The sequence below is a fragment of the Myxocyprinus asiaticus genome, chromosome 5 (assembly GCF_019703515.2).
Source record: "Myxocyprinus asiaticus isolate MX2 ecotype Aquarium Trade chromosome 5, UBuf_Myxa_2, whole genome shotgun sequence".
NCBI lineage: Eukaryota > Metazoa > Chordata > Actinopteri > Cypriniformes > Catostomidae > Myxocyprinus > Myxocyprinus asiaticus.
Window position 1 is genome coordinate 18,428,332 of NC_059348.1, and position 19,510 is coordinate 18,447,841.

The 19,510-nt window shown below is 36.4% G+C and overlaps 1 protein-coding gene across 1 annotated transcript in view; it reads left to right on the plus strand.

Annotated features, from left to right (window-relative positions):
- LOC127441620 (GPI-anchor transamidase-like) overlaps positions 1–17,784 on the plus strand; it is a 47,625-nt gene extending 29,841 nt beyond the window's left edge. Inside the window, exon 11 of the mRNA XM_051699220.1 lies at positions 15,353–17,784. Coding sequence (XP_051555180.1) covers positions 15,353–15,469 — 117 coding nt within the window. The 3' untranslated portion in view covers positions 15,470–17,784. The remainder of the gene's footprint in view (positions 1–15,352) is intronic.
- The last annotated feature ends 1,726 nt before the right edge of the window (positions 17,785–19,510 follow it).

Here is a 19,510-nt window from a genome sequence, read left to right on the forward strand (position 1 = left end):
ATACATGTGTGAATTGATTGCTCTGAATTTTATTTGTTATATATATTTAATAGGGCTGTCAATAAAAATAAATAAAATGTTTTTTAAAAAATTACTTGCATGATATCCAGATTAATTAATTGAATTAATCACAATTTGTCAGGTATAATCAATTTTATTGCTTAAAAAAAAATAAAAAATCACATCAATCTACACTCTATACCCCATAATGACAAAGCAAAAACTAGATTTTTGATGACTTGATAAAAAGTAAAAAACTGAAATATCACATTGACATATTCAGACCCTTTGCTATGACAAGTGAAATTTTGTTCAGGTGCATCCCATTTCTCTGGATCATCTTTGAGATGTTTCTACACTTTGATTGGAGTCCTTCGGTTGAGACGTTAAACCGAGGTCCTGGCTCTCTGTAGTCATTACAAATCCCAGGACAATTCTTGTAAAGAGTAGGGGTGTAACCCCGTGTCCTAGCCAAATTCCCCAATTGGCCCTTATTAATCATGGCCTCCTAATAATCCCCATCCATTAATTGGATCTATAACTCTACTTTCATTAATTGGATCTATAACTCTACTATACTGGCGCACTATGGCTGTCATCACATCATCCAGGTGGATGCTGCACACTGGTGGTGATTGAGGAAAGTCAGAAAAGCACTGTATAAATCTAACTTTCACCTGTGGCAAATTCAATTGACACCTGTCTATATAAGGTCTCACAGATGAAAATGCATATCAGAGCAAAAACCAAGCCATGAGGTCAAAGGAAGTGCCTGCAGAGCTCAGAGACAGGATTGTGTTGAGGCACAAATCTGGGGAAGGCTTCAAAAAAATGTCAGCTGTATTGAAGGTTCCCAAGAGCACAGTGGCCTCCATAATTGTTAAATGGAAGAAGTTTGGAACAACCAGGACTCTTCCTGGAGCTGGCCGCCCGGCCAAACTGAGCAATCGGGGAGAAGGGCCTTGGTAAGAGAGGTGACCAAGAACCCGATGGTCACTCTGGTTGAGCTCCAGAGATCATGTGTGGAGATGGGAGAAACTTTCAGAAGGACAACCATCACTGCAACACTCCACTGATCTGGGATTTATGGCTGAGTGGCCAGACAGAAGCCTCTCCTCAGTGCAAGACACATGAAAGCCTGCTTGGAATTGGCAAAAAAGCACCTAAAGGACTCTCAGACCGTGAGAAACAAGATTCTCTGGTCTGATGAAACTAAGATTGAACTGTTTGGCCTCAATTCCAGTCGTCATGTCTGGAGGAAACCAGGCACTGCTCATCACCTGCGCAATACCATCCCAACAGTGAAGCATGATGGTGGCAGCATCATGCTGTGGGGGTGTTTTTCAGGGGCAGGGACTGGATGACTGGTCAGGGTTGAAGGAAAGCTGAACGCAGCAAAATGCAGAGATATCCTTAAAGAAAACCTGGTCCAGAGTGCTCTGGACCTCAGCCTGGGCCGAAGGTTCACCTTCCAACAGGACAATGACCCTAAGCACACAGCCAAGACAACACAAGAGTGGCTTAGCCAGAGCCCGGACTTGAACCCAATCGAACATCTCTGGAGAGATCTGAAAATGGCTGTACACCGACAGTCCCCATCCAACCTGACAGAGCTTGAGAGGATCTACAGAGAAGAATGGCAGAAAATCCCCAAATCCAGGTGTGCAAAGCTTGTCGCATCATACCCAAAAAGACTTGAGGCTGTAATCGCTGCCAAAGGTGCTTCAACTAAGTACTGAGTTAAGGGTCTGAATACTTATGTCAATGTGATATTTCAGTTCTTTCTTTTTAATACATTTGTAAAGTTATCAAGAATCTGGTTTTTGCTTTTTCATTATGGGGTATAGATTGATGTGAAAAAAGATAAATAATTTAAAGCATTTTAGAATAAGGCTGCAACATAACAAAATGTGAAACAAATGAAAGGGTCTTAATAAAAATATATATATATATATATATATATACACACACACACACACACACACACTTTATATATTAATAAACATAACGTGTTGTTTGCATGATGCGCTGAGCACGGATTGCTCTGATGGTAGGCTAATTACATAATACAGAATTTGTGTACAGGGCAGGAGGCATTATTAACTGCGTGTTTTAACACGTTATTTTTTTAATCTAATTAATCACACTGAATTAAAGCAGAAGTGTGTAATTTCTGTGGCACTAGCGCCACCAAATGTAATTGCAAAAATAAACATTGTTTATAAACAGCTTTCCGAACACGTCCCCTCTCTGCCATTGGTTGAACAAACAGATAGTCCCGCCGCAAAATCAGGCCATTGGTTGAGTCAGTGTTGTTGTGTCTGACTGGTGGGGCTTCCCGAACAGAGCAATTTAAAACGTGGTTGAGCCAAAAGATTTATGCTTTTGGGGGATATCAACCTAAGAATTGTTGCAGTTCAAATTAAGCTGGGAAAGCAGAAAATATTTTAACATAGAAAAAATTACACAGCTTTAACATGTTAAAATGACAGCCCTAGTATTTAAATAACTCTGAACTCAATTACATTACTTTAGATTGTAAAAAAAAATCTAAAAAATGTAAGACAAACAAACAAGGACTATCTTAGTTACATAGTAACATTGGTCATGTTGTTGCAGTGGAAATGCAGTCCTTTTATAAAATCATTCTGCTGATCACCCGGCTGAGCACAAGCTCTGACTATTTTTGGTCAACCAAGGAATAAAAAGCAAACCACACTCGGACCTCCTTCTGAGTTCTAGAGATTTTTTTTTCAGTGTTCTTAGTACTTAAGAATTTTTTTTAACATGAAGTGAAGGCATTGCCATATTCAATAAATTGTAAACCAAGCACCTCATTTCCGATTTTATAGAGTGGAGATTGCTGTCCAATACCTAGCTGGTATAAAAAACATCTAGAAGACTGCCATATTTCTTAGGATTCATGCTTGTCATGTGTCAAGACTGCTTGTTTTCTCAGTACATCGCTCTGCTATAAATGAGCTTTGCAGATAACATGCATAAATGTGAATGTTCTATTCAAGATAAAGGAGTAATTGCAGGCAGTAAGTGGATATGCAGTGAACGGTGTGAGATTGAGGACTGGGATGAGCCGTCCCTCCAGCAGTCGTTCAGTCAGGAATCTGTGATTAGACTCTCCCTCCCACTGCGTTCTGGACTCTATTACTGGCCTCATGCAGACTGCATTTCAACCTTTGATCTCTCTCTTTCTGTCTCTTTTTCATTCCTTCTCTCTTTCTCTCTCCACATCAATTCCTATTAGTGACATTCCTGGTCTTTTGTGAATTTTGAGCAAGGACATAAATAAAGCCTGCCTTACTCTACTCTCTTTACTTGCTGTCATTCTTGTATAAACAGATTACTGTCAGACAAAATGTCCAAGCATCTAAATTATTCCCTCATAAGACCAAGCGCTACAATTTAAATTGCTGTTCTGATATGAGATTGCTGGAGAAATATTTCTGAAATAATTCTATTGTTTGTCAATCCCTGAAATGGGAACAGAGAAATAACCCTTTGCTGCACACTGTTTTGTTCGCATTTTGGCCCATTCTTCCAAACAGATGCACTTCAGTTGGATGGTGATTGTGCGTCTCCATTTTTTAAATAGTGCAATAGATTCTTGGATTGAGAATAAAAAGGAGTATTTTGCAAGGGACTGTGTATTATGAATTGGCAAATCTAGTGCAATACAAACCAGCTCAGGGCAGATCTATTCTGTTGCATTGTTATTTTACTTTTCTTTTAATATACAAAATAATAGCGAAAATAATTTACATAGATTTACACAATTACACAGACTAGGTGTGTTCGACAGCGTTTTCCAGTGACAAATCAACTGGAAGTCATTAGTTTGTGCTGAGAGTTGGCGATTTGAGGAAACAATAGCGACCACAGCCAGTGGTGAAATTGAGCATAGTTTAACTTAATCTATGCAAATGAAATGTGGTGGCTTTAAACTTTATATTTCCTATTTTAAATGAATTTGTTAAACTGAATTGTATTTGTTATTGTAGATTGTCCCCTTTTTTGCCCCCAAAACATTGAGTAAGGGATTCCCAATCAAAGGAAGCACATATGCATTCCTCTGCAATTTTATACTTTTCTTTAAAATGTATTAATATAGACTTTCAAATCAAATAGATTGGCTTACAGATTAAATTCTTTTGTGGATGCTTTTCACATACAGTAAGTAATGAAAGGGCTGGATTTCAGTTTCTCTTGCTTTTCTTCAAAGAAAAAGTGGTGGTGTTCTGAGAGTGCTTTAGTCTACTTGTAATCTTTGGATCCAAAGCTGGCTGGCCATATTTTTCTATCAAAAGCCAGTTTTTTTTTCCATCTCTTCTTAAGCTGTGAGACTTTCAAGAACCCTTCAAAGTTGATTGACACACTGACACCTGGTTTTAAGATGCATAACAAGTGATCTGATCAGTGGCAGTTCTGGCTTACTTGGTGCCGTAGGTGAGATCAGACGTGGCGCCCCCCAACAATTTGTTAACAATTGTTTTTTTTTTTTACAGAACTATGCTTTAACACAAAATATATAAAAGGGTTAGTTCACCCAAAAATTTAAATTCTCTCATCATTTAATCACTCTCATGACATCCCAGATGTGTATGACTTTCTTCTGCAGAAAACAAATGAATTTATTTTTAAAGAATATTTCAGCTTTGTAGGTCCATACAATGCAAGTAAATGTTGGTTAGAACTTTGAAGCTACAAAAATCACAAAGTCATCATAAAAGTAGTCCTTAAGACTCCAGTGGTTTAATCCATGTCTTCAGACCGACATAATAGGTGTGGGTGAGAAACAGATAAATATTTAAGTCATTTTTTTTTCTCTATACCTCTTTCACTTTCACATCTTAAAGTCACATGTGATGCCTGTTTAGTTTCACTTTCAGATCTGAAAGTGTAAGTGGAGATTTAGAGTAAAAAGGGATTATCGATCTATTTCTCACCCACACCTATCATTTCACTTCTAAATACACAGATTTAACCACTGGAGTTTTATGGATTACTTTTATGCTGCCTTTATGTGCTTTTTGGAGCTTCAAGGTTCTGGCCAACATTCACTTGCTTAGTATGGACCTACAGAGATGAAATATTCTTCTAAAAATGAAGTAACTATATATATATATATATATATATATATATATATATAAATTAACTGAATTCTGCTCAAAATGTTGTGTTTTGCTTAGATTAAATTTCAACTGTATCTGGGAGAAACAGTGCACCATTTTTTCAGCTCTTTCTTTGTCTTTTATGTCTTTTGTGGTTTATTATCATGCAGTAACACACTGACTGAGTGATTGATGAGTGTCGTCATGAAATTAGAGACCCTCCCCTTGAAATCTGAACATGAGTGGTCACAGGAGATGCATTTAAGCAAACTGGTGAAAACAGCGATGTGTCTTGCCTGACAACATGCGATTATCTGGATTTATTTATTTACTTGCTTTCTTACATGCATTACTTATTTGAAACAGTGACTCTGGTATAATGTTGTAAATTTAGAAAGTAACTTAAAAGTAAAGATGAAACAAATCATACAGCATGACCAGTGTTGTCTGATTCCCAAACAAATTACTCTCATGAACTGGTTCTTTTGAATCCACAGCGTGACTAGTGCTACCTCCCAAGAATACGAATGCTTTGAGTGAGAAACAGATCAATATTCAAGTCCTTTTCACTATAATTGTTTACATCCGTTCACTCTCCAGAATGTGTCCATGACGGGAATCAGTTCATGTTGCATGACGTAAGCGCGTTGCCATGTTCGTCACGAGAACTGACGTGACACAACCGGAAGTGCAGCTTGATTTGTTTACAAGAGAATGCTGTTCACAAGCTTCATTGGTTTCACTTTCATTTGAAAATGCCAGCACACTTACGTCACATCAGAGGCAGCATGAACTGATTCCCCTCATGGTCGCGCATTGGAGAGCGACCAGAAGTAAACAATTATAGTGAAAAGGACTTTAATATTGATCTGTTTCTCACTCAAAGCGATCGTATCACTTTAGAAGACATTCATTAAACCACTCGTATGGATTACTTTTACGACGATTGTCTGTGCTTTTTGGAACTTTAAAGTGCAGATCACACTCACTTGCATAGTATGGACTTACAGAGCTAAGATATTCTTCTAAAAATCTTCATTTGTGTTCTACTGAAGAAATTAAGTCATACACAACTAGGATGGCATAAAGGGGAGTAAATGATGAGAGAATTTTCATTTTTGTGTGAACTATCCCTTTCGTGAGACTTAAACTAGAGTAATTACTGAATCATTGCGTTAAAGATCGCTGCTGAGTGCAGTAAATCCAAAAATAATTGCATTTCTTATTTCCAAATATTTATTTCTCAAAAGTACTAAAAGGATCGTTAATGGAACCATTAAGGAACTAGAATCATTTAGAGGAAATAGTATTGTTAAACTCCTTACAATTCCCATTCCTACTAAAGAATACCTAGACAGTGGAGTAATAAATAACTTGTTACCTTTAAAATAATTTGATTACATTGCATGTTACTTTTATGTGTTACCTCCAATACAGGTTGGGTGGTGGGGGGCGAGGCCATTGGCAGACACATAGGCCAGACTAAACAGTGTCTTGAAAAATGTAAATTTAAGCCCTCTGCTAGAAAAAGAGTTTATTTTTCAAGTACCCCTATCTCCTTCGCTTCTGTTCCCATAGAGACCCTTTCAGTTTATTTCCCCTACAGTTATATTTGATCAGATATCAATCAAACTTTGTGTGGACCGCACACAACTGTGCAATGAAAATCTTCTTTCTTTTCTCTTCAGATCCAACGTACATGTTTGATTTGAAATGTAGCTGAGAGCCAGTTAAAGTTTGATTTTTCTTTTTTTTTTCTTTTTTTAAGCTGTTAAAAAAACTTTAAAGGGTTAGTTCATCCAAAAGTTAAAATTCTTTTCATAATATGAGGGTGAGTCATTTACTCAAAAGAGATATTAGGCATAATGTTAGCCTCGGTCACCATTCACTTTGGTCGTACAGTAAACGCTGTAAACTCTAAAAAGTTGACTTTACTCAAATGATTGAGTAAACTCATTCCCTCAGTTGAATTGAGCAATGGCGTCTCCAAACTTGTGTAATTAATTTAACTTTGTGTTCATACAGAATGAACTTAATATTTAAGTTAAGATAATTAGATGCAAGAAAACTTAACTCAGATTTGCTATTCAAATATTGTTGTTTCTTCTTAATAATTTTAGTTTAATTGACTCAAATTTAGATCATACAATTTAACACAGCTCAAATAAAGAAGATTATAATCCATTCTAGGTCAATCTGTAAATTAATGTATTTCTCCACAGAAATGGATAAATACCTATACTTCAGTTGCACATGCACAAGGTGAGCTGAAATAGAGTAAAAAGGGTCCAGCTTGACCAAAGGGGACATAGATCACCCTAATGGTGTCATAACATGGAACAACATAAATAATACTACTGTACAAAAGAGCTAAAACTTCTATGAATTCTTAATTACAAATATTAAAATGCCCCCATATGTTCCCATTGACCAAGGAAACATAATTAAATAATTATAGTATAAGGGATTATTGACCTGTTTCATTTGACGTCACTGTATGACCGTGCAAGACCGTGCAAGATTGCGGTGCATTAGTGACTTGTGCAGCAATCTCGTTGTTGGCAATCCCGTTTGCCAGAGCAATCTTATCATTGGTGGAGTGTGTGTGTCCTCCACCTAGTAAATGCGACGTCAGTGTTCACTCTTGTTTTACTCTTTTCTTTGTCTCTGTGGCTTTAACATATGTAGACAAAGCAACATTTATTTTCCTCTGTACAAGTCTGCCGTGGTTGATAATATTCTCCTGGCTGAACGGCTAGTTCAAGTAGCCACGCCCCAAACTCGCGCTATAGGCTGAGCTAGAAAGAGATGGGTGGAGCTGAGCGGGCCGCTCAAAATATGAACATCAATGTTTTGATAGTGCCTGGGAGGCTCAATGTTTATACTTTTGGGGGAGGTAAACCCACGATTGGCTTACTTTTAGTTGTCAATGAACAATAAACTGGGATAGTAGTATTTTGGCATAAAAAGTTACATACTTCACCTTTAAATGTCCACGAAAGTCCAGTTTGGCTATATTTGTGCTTTTCCTGGGACTTGGCATGGATCAAAAGCAATTTTTTATGTTTTTCTTGATATCGTTTCACGGGTGTTTTTCCATTCACCGCCATTGTATCCTCCCACTGATGCCCACTAATATGGTGGCAGCGAGGAAAAAGTGACGTCACTGAAACAGGTCAGTAGGTGTTCCCCATTGTCTAAATTTTGTATACAATCGTTTCAGTTATTAACACTTAAAATCTTAAGTCTATATATTTTTTTAAGATAAATAGGTTCAATGAACATAGATATTTGAATTATGAGCCAAAACTTGATATTTCAAGTCATTTTTAATTAAGAAAACCTTTTTCCAGTAATGACAACATTAGGGTATACACTGGATGCAATGAGAGTGAATGTTACTGAGGATAACATTCTGCCTAACATCTCCATTTGTGTTACATAAAAAAAGTCAGTTTTTAGTCAAACATTTTTATATCTTCTGTAACTTCTATGTTTAAGATACCAAAAGCAGCTGTATGCCAAATACAATTTATTTGAAAAGACAAGTCAGTGTGTAAGGTCACACTATTGGGAACACTGTGGTATGACCTTGTCCTTTCTTCAAAGAGCACTTGTACTTGGTCTCCTGCATAAAAATGTCTATCTCCGGCTGCAGATGAGGTTTTCTCTTTTGTGCAGCGATGGTTCTCACTTCTAAATCCAGCTTGAAATGTCAGAGACTAATCACAGTGTACTTAGCTGAAGGTGCTTTTCTCCAAACTCAATTACTTGGCTTGTTGTGATGATTTTGCTCGGAGAAGGCTTGTCTTCGACTTTGAATAGTTCTTTGTTTGCTTGACAGTTTGATGCCTCAGCCTCATGGCATTAGGGAATCAAAGCTGAAGGAGGAGGATGCATGCTTGTTTCCTTTTGTCCTTTTTGGCTGGGCTGTGAACCAGCTAAACTGAAAATAATTTCCTCACTGAATAGCATGACGTTTGATGACAGAGTTGGCAGTCTGTGGACTGGCACCATTCACTTCCATTGAAAGTGCTTTACTGTAACTCTGATTTTTGCTTTTTTGCTTGTTTTTAATGAATGAGGGAGTCAAAATTATTTTTTGTACTATCAACACTATGCCACAAATGCTGTCAAATGAACGTAGCTTTTACTGAACCCGGAACATTACTTTAAGTGCTCATTGCGATTTCTGCAGTTTAGTTTCAATATATGTTCTTGGTGGACTTTGCGCTTTGTGGTCTGAAAATTAGAGTATGTCTACAAACTACATCAAACTCTTTTTTTTATTTATTTTATTTATTTATTTATTTTATACAGAAGGTCAAAAAGAAAAATTCTGTCTTCTCAATTTGTCTGCTATAGATCTTTAGAAGCTTTGAAGTGAAAGATCTGTAACATTGAGTTAACAATTCAATGTACTTCAGTTCATGTTCCAGCTCTGTGCGTTCCATATCCAAGTACGCAACACTTCATACCTATAGAAATACAGAGGAGCATTCCATAGTTTTATTAATCTCCATGGAAACCGGGCCTGGGTAGCTCAGCGAGTAAAGACGCTGACCACGAGTTCGAATCCAGGGTGTGCTAAGTGACTCCAGTCAGGTCTCCTAAGCAACCAAATTGGCCCGGTTGCTAGGGAGGGTAGAGTCACATGGGGTAACCTACTCGTGGTCGCTATAATGTGGTTCTCGCTCTCGGTGGGGCGCGTGGTGAGTTGTGCGTGGATGCCGTGGAGAATAGCGTGAAGCCTCCACACGCACTATGTCTCAGCGGTAATGTGCTCAACAAGCCATGTGATAAGATGTCACTGAGATTCGTCCTCCTACGCCACCACGAGGACTTAGAGCGCACTGGGAATTGGGCATGCCAGATTGGGGAGAAAAGGGGAGAAAAAAAAAACTCTCCATGGAAACCAGCACAGTATTTTATTCTTGCTAACTTGCCATGATACTCGTGATCCCTTTTCTTAAACCACTCACATGCATCGAGTATTTCTTTTTCTCACCCTCAAAACAAGCACATTATACATTGTAGTAAAAGGCTTAATTATTAATTATTTGTAATTTTTGTAGAATGAAGACATTCAGAAACCTGGAAGTTTATCTTATTGTTTGATTGAGAGTGAAGCTGTTATTGAAGGTTGGGACAATTAAAAACTATATTTGACCTGACAGCAAACCCACATCCCAACCTGCTTTATTCTAAGGGTCTGAGAAAGTCGGTTGAAAATGGCACCAAAAAACATGACTTGCATGAACCAGATAGAAAAAAGAAAAGTTATGACCCCTTTAATACTTACGGTTTTTGTTTAGTTCAAATCCTTAATCTTAGCAACCATCACCGTTAAGGTTCCAGTTATCTAAAGTATTTTATTTACATGTTTTTTCCCATGCAATGTAAGAAAATGAAAGTACATTTTTTCCAGCTTATGGGGGTTTTTAAGTCACAGATACTATGAAATGTAAATTACTTTGCATCTACATAAGCTACGTTAGACCAAAAATACTCCCCCAAATGTTGTCGTGACAGAGTTCTCTGAACGAACAATTTCATACCAAACAATGTTGCTGATTTGTGAGTTGCCAGCATGCATGAATAACATGAATAAATGATGCGGGTAGTGTTATAGGCTTATTTTTTTGTTCATGCTACTGTTTTTTGTTGCCAGGGTTAGTTAATTGTTGTGTGTTAAGAGCTCATCTTTTAACTTAATGAGGTTTGTTGATTGTTACCATTATAGATTTGTGTGTTGAGGGTTGAGGTCTATTGTGTGTCTATGCCAAACAATTGCATGTACTGCCCTGCCTTGCAAGACGTACCTTTCTTCAGAGGCAAAGATTGCAGTTAACTTCATGTAAAAGTAATTTAAAACCATACACACAGTAAGATTGAAATGGTGGCAAAATAAAAGTTCTCGTAATTGCTAATTGATAGTTGGCTGAACAAGAAAAAGTAGTTCTCTCAATAAGAATTTCTGCATTTAGTGAACAAACTACGGTGGCCGTGAAGTGCAAAACAAAACAGCAAATAAAAAAACACAACAGCAAATCCAAAGACAAAATAACAATTCAGAAAACACAGCAGCAATTCAGTCGAAACGGAAAGGGTAGGGACCAAAGCTTCTCACCTGATTGGCTGTGTGAATGAGACCTAGTCCTTTCTTCAGGATTGGTTCACTGATTATATCAAAATCCCTGCAAGAAGGTCACTGACTGAAAATCTAAATCATTTGGAGTGTTTTCTCTCTCGGGAAAACAGTAACAGGAAACTTTATAACACAGAGAGTAGAAACAGCGAGTGGGAAAAGTTAGTTTTTGCTACAATGTTCATCTTTGGTCTTCTTGGTTCATCTAGTGCGTAAGGGACCATCTTAAAGTCCACAACCTGCACTAAAATGTTGGTGGCATCCAAGCGTTCATTCAACTTGCATGTTCTAACTTTTTTTGTATTTTGTATTTTTTTAATCAAAATTATAAAGGTTCCGGTTGCTGCCAATGCATAGATTTTCCAAGTATATCTAATTATATGGATACAGGATTAAATTATTTTAGAAAAAACACCACTAAAATTCATTAAGATGTAATTTTTACATTACAAAGGTTGTAGCAGTCTGCCAGTGGTGTGAATGACTAACTTACATTGTTTTTATTATTATTAAAAAAATAATTGAATACTGTATATGTATAATTCCACATTCTGGGAAAATCTCACTTAGAGTAAGTCAGCATATCTTATAGAAGCCTTCTACAGCCTTTACAATATGAAAATAATATCTTGGTAATATTTCAGCAATCACACTGTACTCATAATTGGACATGCTGTCTTTAAATGTAGAAAGTGAGCCATCACGCCGGTAGTCTACTGCAGCCTTTAGAGTGAGAAAATGCTTTTTTTAATAGCAATATTTGTTATGTTGGAATATTCAAGTCAAATGAATGAATGCTTGGATTCACAGTTTGTGGAATTTTTAGACGGTTCCTTACACACCTCGCTGTTTTTGCTCTCTGTGTTATAAAGTGTCCCATTACTGTTTCACTGAGTGACAAACCACTCACAATTTACATTAATTGAGCATTTAGAATTAAGAGAACCAATCCTGAAGAAAGGACTAGATATTCTCCACACAGCCAATCAGGTGAGATGCTTTGGTCCCTACCCTTTCCGTTTCGACTGAATTGCTGTTGTGTTTTTAGATTTGTTGTTTTGTTTTTCACTTCATGGCCACCGTATTAAAATTGACTAAACAAAGCAATGTTACTGAGGACAATTATTAAATGATAAAAAATCGTACTGCATCATGTGCCTTGATTTTTTTTAACTTTGATTAACAGTTATTTTTGTTTTGCTTTTTACAGTGATTTATCACTGGCTATCAAGAGAGTTTGCCCTTTGCTTGTGATAGCATCCAAAAGTCCCATGACACAAGTCCCCTTGCAGAATGAATCGCTTTCAGAGTGATGATAATCTTTGTATCATCCCACTCAATCTACCTCTTCCTCTTTATCGTGACTCTAGTTAACTCCAGCTCAGTTCCTCGGTTGCTCCTGGAGGTAGACTGAGTGATCTGTCAATTCATCAGTCCTTGTTCAGCAATGTGAAAAGCCCCCTTATGTACAGACAGCACCCTCCCAGGCCCCACTTAGCTGTGGAGGTTAACTACCACAGCACTCAGGACGTCTCTTCCGCTTGCCTCTACCATCAGCTGCAATGTATTATTCAGATGAAGGCTACTCATTATTGCTGTCTTAAGTCTCTGGTGCAAAAGACATTGGGGCGAATTCGCTAAACAGTTGAACTACATTTGCGAGTGGTATTTCATGGCAAAAATATGCGTTCTATTCACTAACCATCTGCAATTCAGTTGAACTAGGTGCTAAATGCACTGAAGTAGCGCTGCACCATATTAAATTTGTCACTGTTGTTCTTTTCAGCACAAACACCTCCTTTCGATGTAAATTAGGCTGGATTAATATACAAAACTTGGCTCTATTTGGAAAAAATAGATGTTTGTTCACATTTTCTATTGATCATGGCAGCATTAATTCATCAGATGATGGAAAAGAGTGTTATAGTCCAACATATAGGGCCTTATTTTCACACTTTTTATTCCAATTAATATTTAAGGTTCATTTTTGAAATCCAAGTCATATACCTTAAAGTCATGGTGACAAAAGAGCTATTGAATATTTTCACAATTATTGGCCAAGTAAAAAAACACATTGACCTTTTGTGACTTGACCCAATAGTGGTACAAAAACAATGCTTTTCCAGGTTTTCCGACCCCTTTTCCAGGTTCCTGTGGGTGGTGGCATCTGCGAGTCAGGTTATTTGCGCTCTGGTGGTCAGCTTGTTTGCGTACATCAGGATAATTTCTGGGTCGGTGTTGAGTTGGGCCTCAGGGTGTAACTCCATTTGAGTTGTAAACAGGTCTTCAGTTATATTCCCTGTCATGGTCACCTACAGTGACGGCAAGGCCCTTTAAGAATGTGCCATTTCCCACACCTCTGTTATATAATTGGAAAGTTATGAGCACTTTCTTTTTAGAGGTTAAGTCTTTTTTCTCAGTAGATTATTCAGTCTGCATTAATATGTAAATGCACCTCTGGTTATGCATGTTTAATAGTGGCTGATTTAAATGTATAATATTCATACACTAACTGATGATGAAGCTGTAAATGTGCAAACACTGACTGAGGCTGATGAGTCCTAATGCTGACGTGTGTGTGTGTGTGTGTGTGTGTGTGTGTGTGTGTGTGTGTCCTTTCTCAGGCACTGCAGCCATTTAGCTCTTATATCGTACATTTGTTTATCATTTCACTTATTTACCTAGGTCCATTTTTAATGTTCGTCAAGGTCTCTTGCACCAAACACAGTCGTATAAAATTTTTTGCTTGACCATTTTTGACCATTAGGATTAAACCGGCTGTTTTTTTCCTCCTGAGACCCGAGCACAACTGCTGTGGGGAAAAGCACAAACAAAAAAAACTATACAAAGAAAAATTATTTGACTTGATTTGACTTTTATGTTACAATGTTTTTTTCTACTTTGGCAACAAAATCTCAGTGTTCTCTCCTTGCACTGTCAAACAAACAAGTGATAGCCAATGCTGAAGCATTTTAACAATCAGAATTTAGCATAATTAATTAATTCTGATTCTAAGTACTGATGATTACCATTATCCCATGTCTGCCAAACACGTTGAGTGGTCCAAACATCATCTGCAGCCTGAAACTGAACTGTTGGTTGGAAGTTTGGAGTGAATGCACTTAGCTGCATAGGAAAGCTATAGGATGCTCCTTTGCTCCCTATTTAGTGAATGACTTAACCTCCAGTGTGCTGTCTTTCTGCACTGGTCTCAGAACACTTCAAAATGCACCTTATTTTCATCCTAATTCCACATAAAGCCTCTGAAAGCAAAATTTTTCAGCTTTTGGATTGAACCCGTCAATGTGATAATGCACAGTTAATATAAGATTTTTATGGAAAATAGCCCTATAGTCCACGTCAGTGGTCATTGTGTTTAACAGTATGACTCCGTGCGTCAAAAGCTTAACCCTTTACTGACATCCCAGAGTGTCCTGAAGTGAGATCAGTCAGTTTAAATGAAATTATATCATGCATAGCTTATCGCAAAGACAAAACACACAGTCCACTCAGAATGACGTGGGATTGCACGAGGCTAAAGAGAAAGTTCACCTAGAAACCGAATATAGAATACAGAAGAGAATAGCAAAGCTAATACTTTTATGATGCTTTCATGGTGCTTTGTTGTCCTGTTTGAGCTTGACAGCCACTGGTCACTATATGCTTTCATTGTATAGAATGATTTTTCCCCCTAACATCTCCTTTTGTGTGCCTTGGAATAAGAAAGGACATGGGTTTGGAATGACATGAGAGTGAGTAAATGATAACAGAAGTTTCATTTTTGGGCGAACTATTCCTTTAAGATGCCCTCTCCGCATGTGCAATGACCAACCGTGCGTACTCACAGGCTGTGCGTTTGCTGTCGGGACCAATATAGTTTTTGCTGCCCCATCCTTCAACAATAGCCTATATGCAAAGCCTGTATTATCTTGTTACAGGTTCACAAAAAAGTCTTAGACTGGGGAGAACATTTTCAGTTTTGAAACGTGCAGTACTTTTACATGGTACATCTATTTCAAAAGATCATGGAATTTGTTTTTGCATGTTATGACCCGTTCTCGCTCTGCTGTATACACAGAAACCCAAGCAGAAAGACTGGCACCCTCCTGATGGCTTCATTCTGGGGCTCTGGACACTTATCCTGCTTGTGTTCTTCAAGACCTATGGCATCAAACACCTCAAACACATCTTCTGATGGAGTCGACCCTCCCAGCACCAGAGGGGTCAAAGAACCGACCACCACATCAGGGGCCTCCATATAGTCTCTCTCATAAAAGAGCCCACCCTAGCTTTGTTCATGACTGATTTGATCAGGAATAGCTTTTTATTCATCTGACTGATGCAGGTTTGTTTTCTTTGGGTTTAGATTTGTGTCATGTTTTGAAAGTGTACCATGCACTGACTACTTTGAAACGGTCTTTGTTGTTCACAGAACTGTTGTGAAATCCATTTGAATCTCACATGGAGACTTTCTTTTGAAATTAAGAGACACACAGACAGCTTGCAGGGAAGAGCTTTACTTTTTGTTTGTTTGTTTTCTTTTGTGGGTTTGTTCTTTAATTTCTAGTTACAGTTTCGTTAGCCCAGGGCAGAGTTAAATTATTTTCTAACACTTCCAATGTGGAATTGCTATGTAATGGAAACTTGAATTGAGGACATGCCCTCCTCCTATATTTCTTCATTTTGTTCACAGTGGGGTGAAATAGAGCTGTTGAGGTTTTAGCTTTAAAACCGGAAGAGAATAAACATTTGAGCCATGGGTTCCCTCTGAAATTTCCAATGGGCTTTTAGAATAGCAGTTTTCAATTTGAGTAAAACAAGGTCTAAAAAACATTACTTTAAGGCACTTTCACGTTTTGCTCTTCAACATAAACTACACACAGTCATACCTCAAAAATGACTTTTGAAGCTGCTGTATTTTAAAAATGCGAGTTGCTGACAAACTAGCAATGTAAAAAAAAAAAAACACGGGTTGGGACTTTGTGTAATTTGTTGTAGAACAAAACGTGAAAGTCTCCACAAGTAATGTTGAACTCATAGATCAGAAAACACACTTTGGAAATTTCAGAGGGAACCCATGGCGAAGTAGCCTTCCAGGTTGTGCCTACAAATTGTCGCCGCTTTTTTTTTTTTTTTTTTTTTTTTGCAGATATCCAAAACTAGTGTATGTAATTTCTGTATTATTGCCTTTTTTAAATCTATTCTGGTTAATGGGACTGTATAATTTGCACTCACATTATTTAAAACATTTAATTGTAAAATAATTTAGCAGTTTATAATGCTGTGATTTTACAGATTGTGGCTTTACACTGAACTATTCTACTAGAACAGTACTGAAAGGCTGTGTAGGGGATGAACGTGGAGAATCTGGTTGTGTAGAATGTCGAACAATACCCCGAGGTAGCACTGAGAGGACTTTTTGGTTGTGAGTGAAAGAAAGGAATGTCTGGGTCATATTTCACTCATTTGTTTTTTTTTGTTTTTTTTTTTACTGTTTTCCATGATATTTAAGCACATTTTACCCTAAATTCTATTTACCATAATGTGAAAAAAACAACAACAAAAAAAACATTTTTAACAAAATAGAGTAATGAAAATATCCATGTCATATTTTACTCCTATTATATTTTGGATAAAGAAAATTAAACCAATTTTTAAGACCATTAAGATTTGTTTCCACCTTTTTTCCATAACAATTAAGCACATTTTAACCCCAAATTCTCATTACCGCATAGTAAAAAATAAAAAACAAAAAGCTCATTGTAATTACTGTAGTACACTTTAACTTTTACTTTTTTTTTTTTTTAAGTCAGCATAAATTAAATTCAGTACATAAAATACTACATGATACATATTTACAATTGTACTTTACGAATGTACTTAATTAAATGATATTTTTTTGTGTGTGTTACAGTATAAGAATTGATTTGCATTACTTGCCAACTGAAATTTGAATGTACTTAAATGTGCTTAATTGTCATGAAAATAATGTCACAATGCAAAATAATTGTAAAGGTCCTAAAAAATAGGGTTAATTTTATGTATGCAAAATATTATTTTTTTCTTTACATGTCCTGACAGATTTGATGAGATTCACCCAAAATATCATGTGAGGAAGTAAACAATCACAACATTTCCACACACAGTAACTAAACAACCCTTTGGCTGTGCCCTGAATTTGTCCATTAGCATCTCCAATCCACTTGAACTGTTACGAACATGCTTTTAAAAGGGGTCGACCGAATTCACCCCCAGCCACACAGTAAGTGTGAATGAGAGACTTACAAATTGCAGGACTCAGTCATTTTTTTGTTTGTGTGTCTGCCTAATGCATCATGAACTGTTGGTGCTGGCCAGTGGCCAGGCATCCAGCATTGTTCAGGACATCAGAAAATTCACTGGCATTTACATGTGCTGTGTGAGTTAATGCATTATGTGGGGTGGGGTGGGGGTTATATATATAAAACTGGTAAAAGATGACATTTTAAATAAAGCCTGCAGTGAAAAGACTCTTGAAAGCTTTTCATGTTCCCTTCCTTTTAGACTTGAAGGAAAATAATAAAGCGAATAAGGAGCAGAAAATAGTGGCTATGGTGGAAAACAGACACCTCAGCTTTTGTTCTTTGTGAAATGATGGAGAACAAAAAAACTCACATTTTATAGTGGAGAAACATTATGGCAATGAACACCATAACACCATATTGAGGTATGAGAAAGCTGTGTATGGTTAAAAAACACCCAGAGACTGGTTATGCTGTGTTAGTGGTAAAACATGTTGCACATCTTCTACATCAGTAGTTCTTAGCCAGAGGGGCAAAAGATGATTTAAACTTATTTAAAATAAGTAAATCTTATTAAATAAATACAAAAATTGATTAAACTGCTAGAACTCAACATGTACACCTACAAATAAACTGACTTTATATATAAAGTTTCTGAAACTTCTGGATTTACTAAATTAATATATGGACACTATTGTTTTTGGGGACGTGGGTTTCAATAGAAGAAATTGCATACCAATTTACCTCCATATGTCATATTTCAGACATATGTATCAGACATTTAAAATATCCAATGGGCCATGAAATACAGTCTTGTTAAAATGTACATTATGCTAGACAACAGCCCGCTCAAATGAGATAATCATTATTAATTATGGTTATTTCATTTATTAACTCATGCAGACCAATTGAAGTTTTATTAGTGCCCATTCTTCCTGTGTGCATTTTCATTATGGAAAAAAAAAAAAAAAACATTTTTAATGGACGGGATTTAATGCAACAGGGTCAATATGAATGCACCCCTCTGAATATAACACACTTATGTATTCTACAGCAGTTTTGGTTCTTTCATCTGATCGGATAAGCGGCGTTCCAAGAGTTCTGCTATTAAGTATAACAGCACTGGGCCGGTTCACTGTTTATGGGTCAGTGACAAATAAGATTGTCCAGTTTGATAAAAATGAGAAATCTCTACATTTAAAAATCTAGAAACATATTAAGTTTGTAGAAATATTCTCTGAAGAAGAGTGCTAACCTGCAGTTGTTACCTCAAGAATATATTAAATCCTATCGGTTTTTGTCAGGTAAATTTTGTCCGATTAAATTTTTTATTTTTTATTTTATTTAATAAAAACAATTCAGATGTTGTACCAGAATTTTTTTAAGTTGCTTCAGAAGTATTCATGTTGGTTTCATAAATTTTTGAAAAACAGTATTTTCTAAAAAAAAAAAAAAAAAAAAAAAAAGATTTAATGATAGAAAATGTCAAGTGGTGTAACCATCGAACTTCCTTTCATCTTTCTTTGCATAATTTATTTCAAAAAGGTTTTCAAACATATTTTTCAAGGTAAAAAAAAATAAAATATTATTTTTAATTCAAGAATATCAGGAAGTTTTCTCAGGATTATTCCATTTTACCTAAACAATATGTGACTTAATAAAAATGTCAAAACAATTTTTTAAAACTTCACATTTAGTCATAATGAAGGTCTAAAGTCTGTTTTTGATTAATATTATTTGTTTTTTGTCACATGACAACATAATGGTTACCTACATGTTGGTTACACCACCTGACTTTGATTTGCTGGACAAATGTTTATATATATATATATTAATGTTAATATTTTAAAACAAAGTTGTTTCATGGCCTGTTTTCTTTTAAAGAAATGATAATAAAAGATTACTCCAAAATACAAAATAAATAAATATTTAAATAATTCTTTTTAGCACTTCAA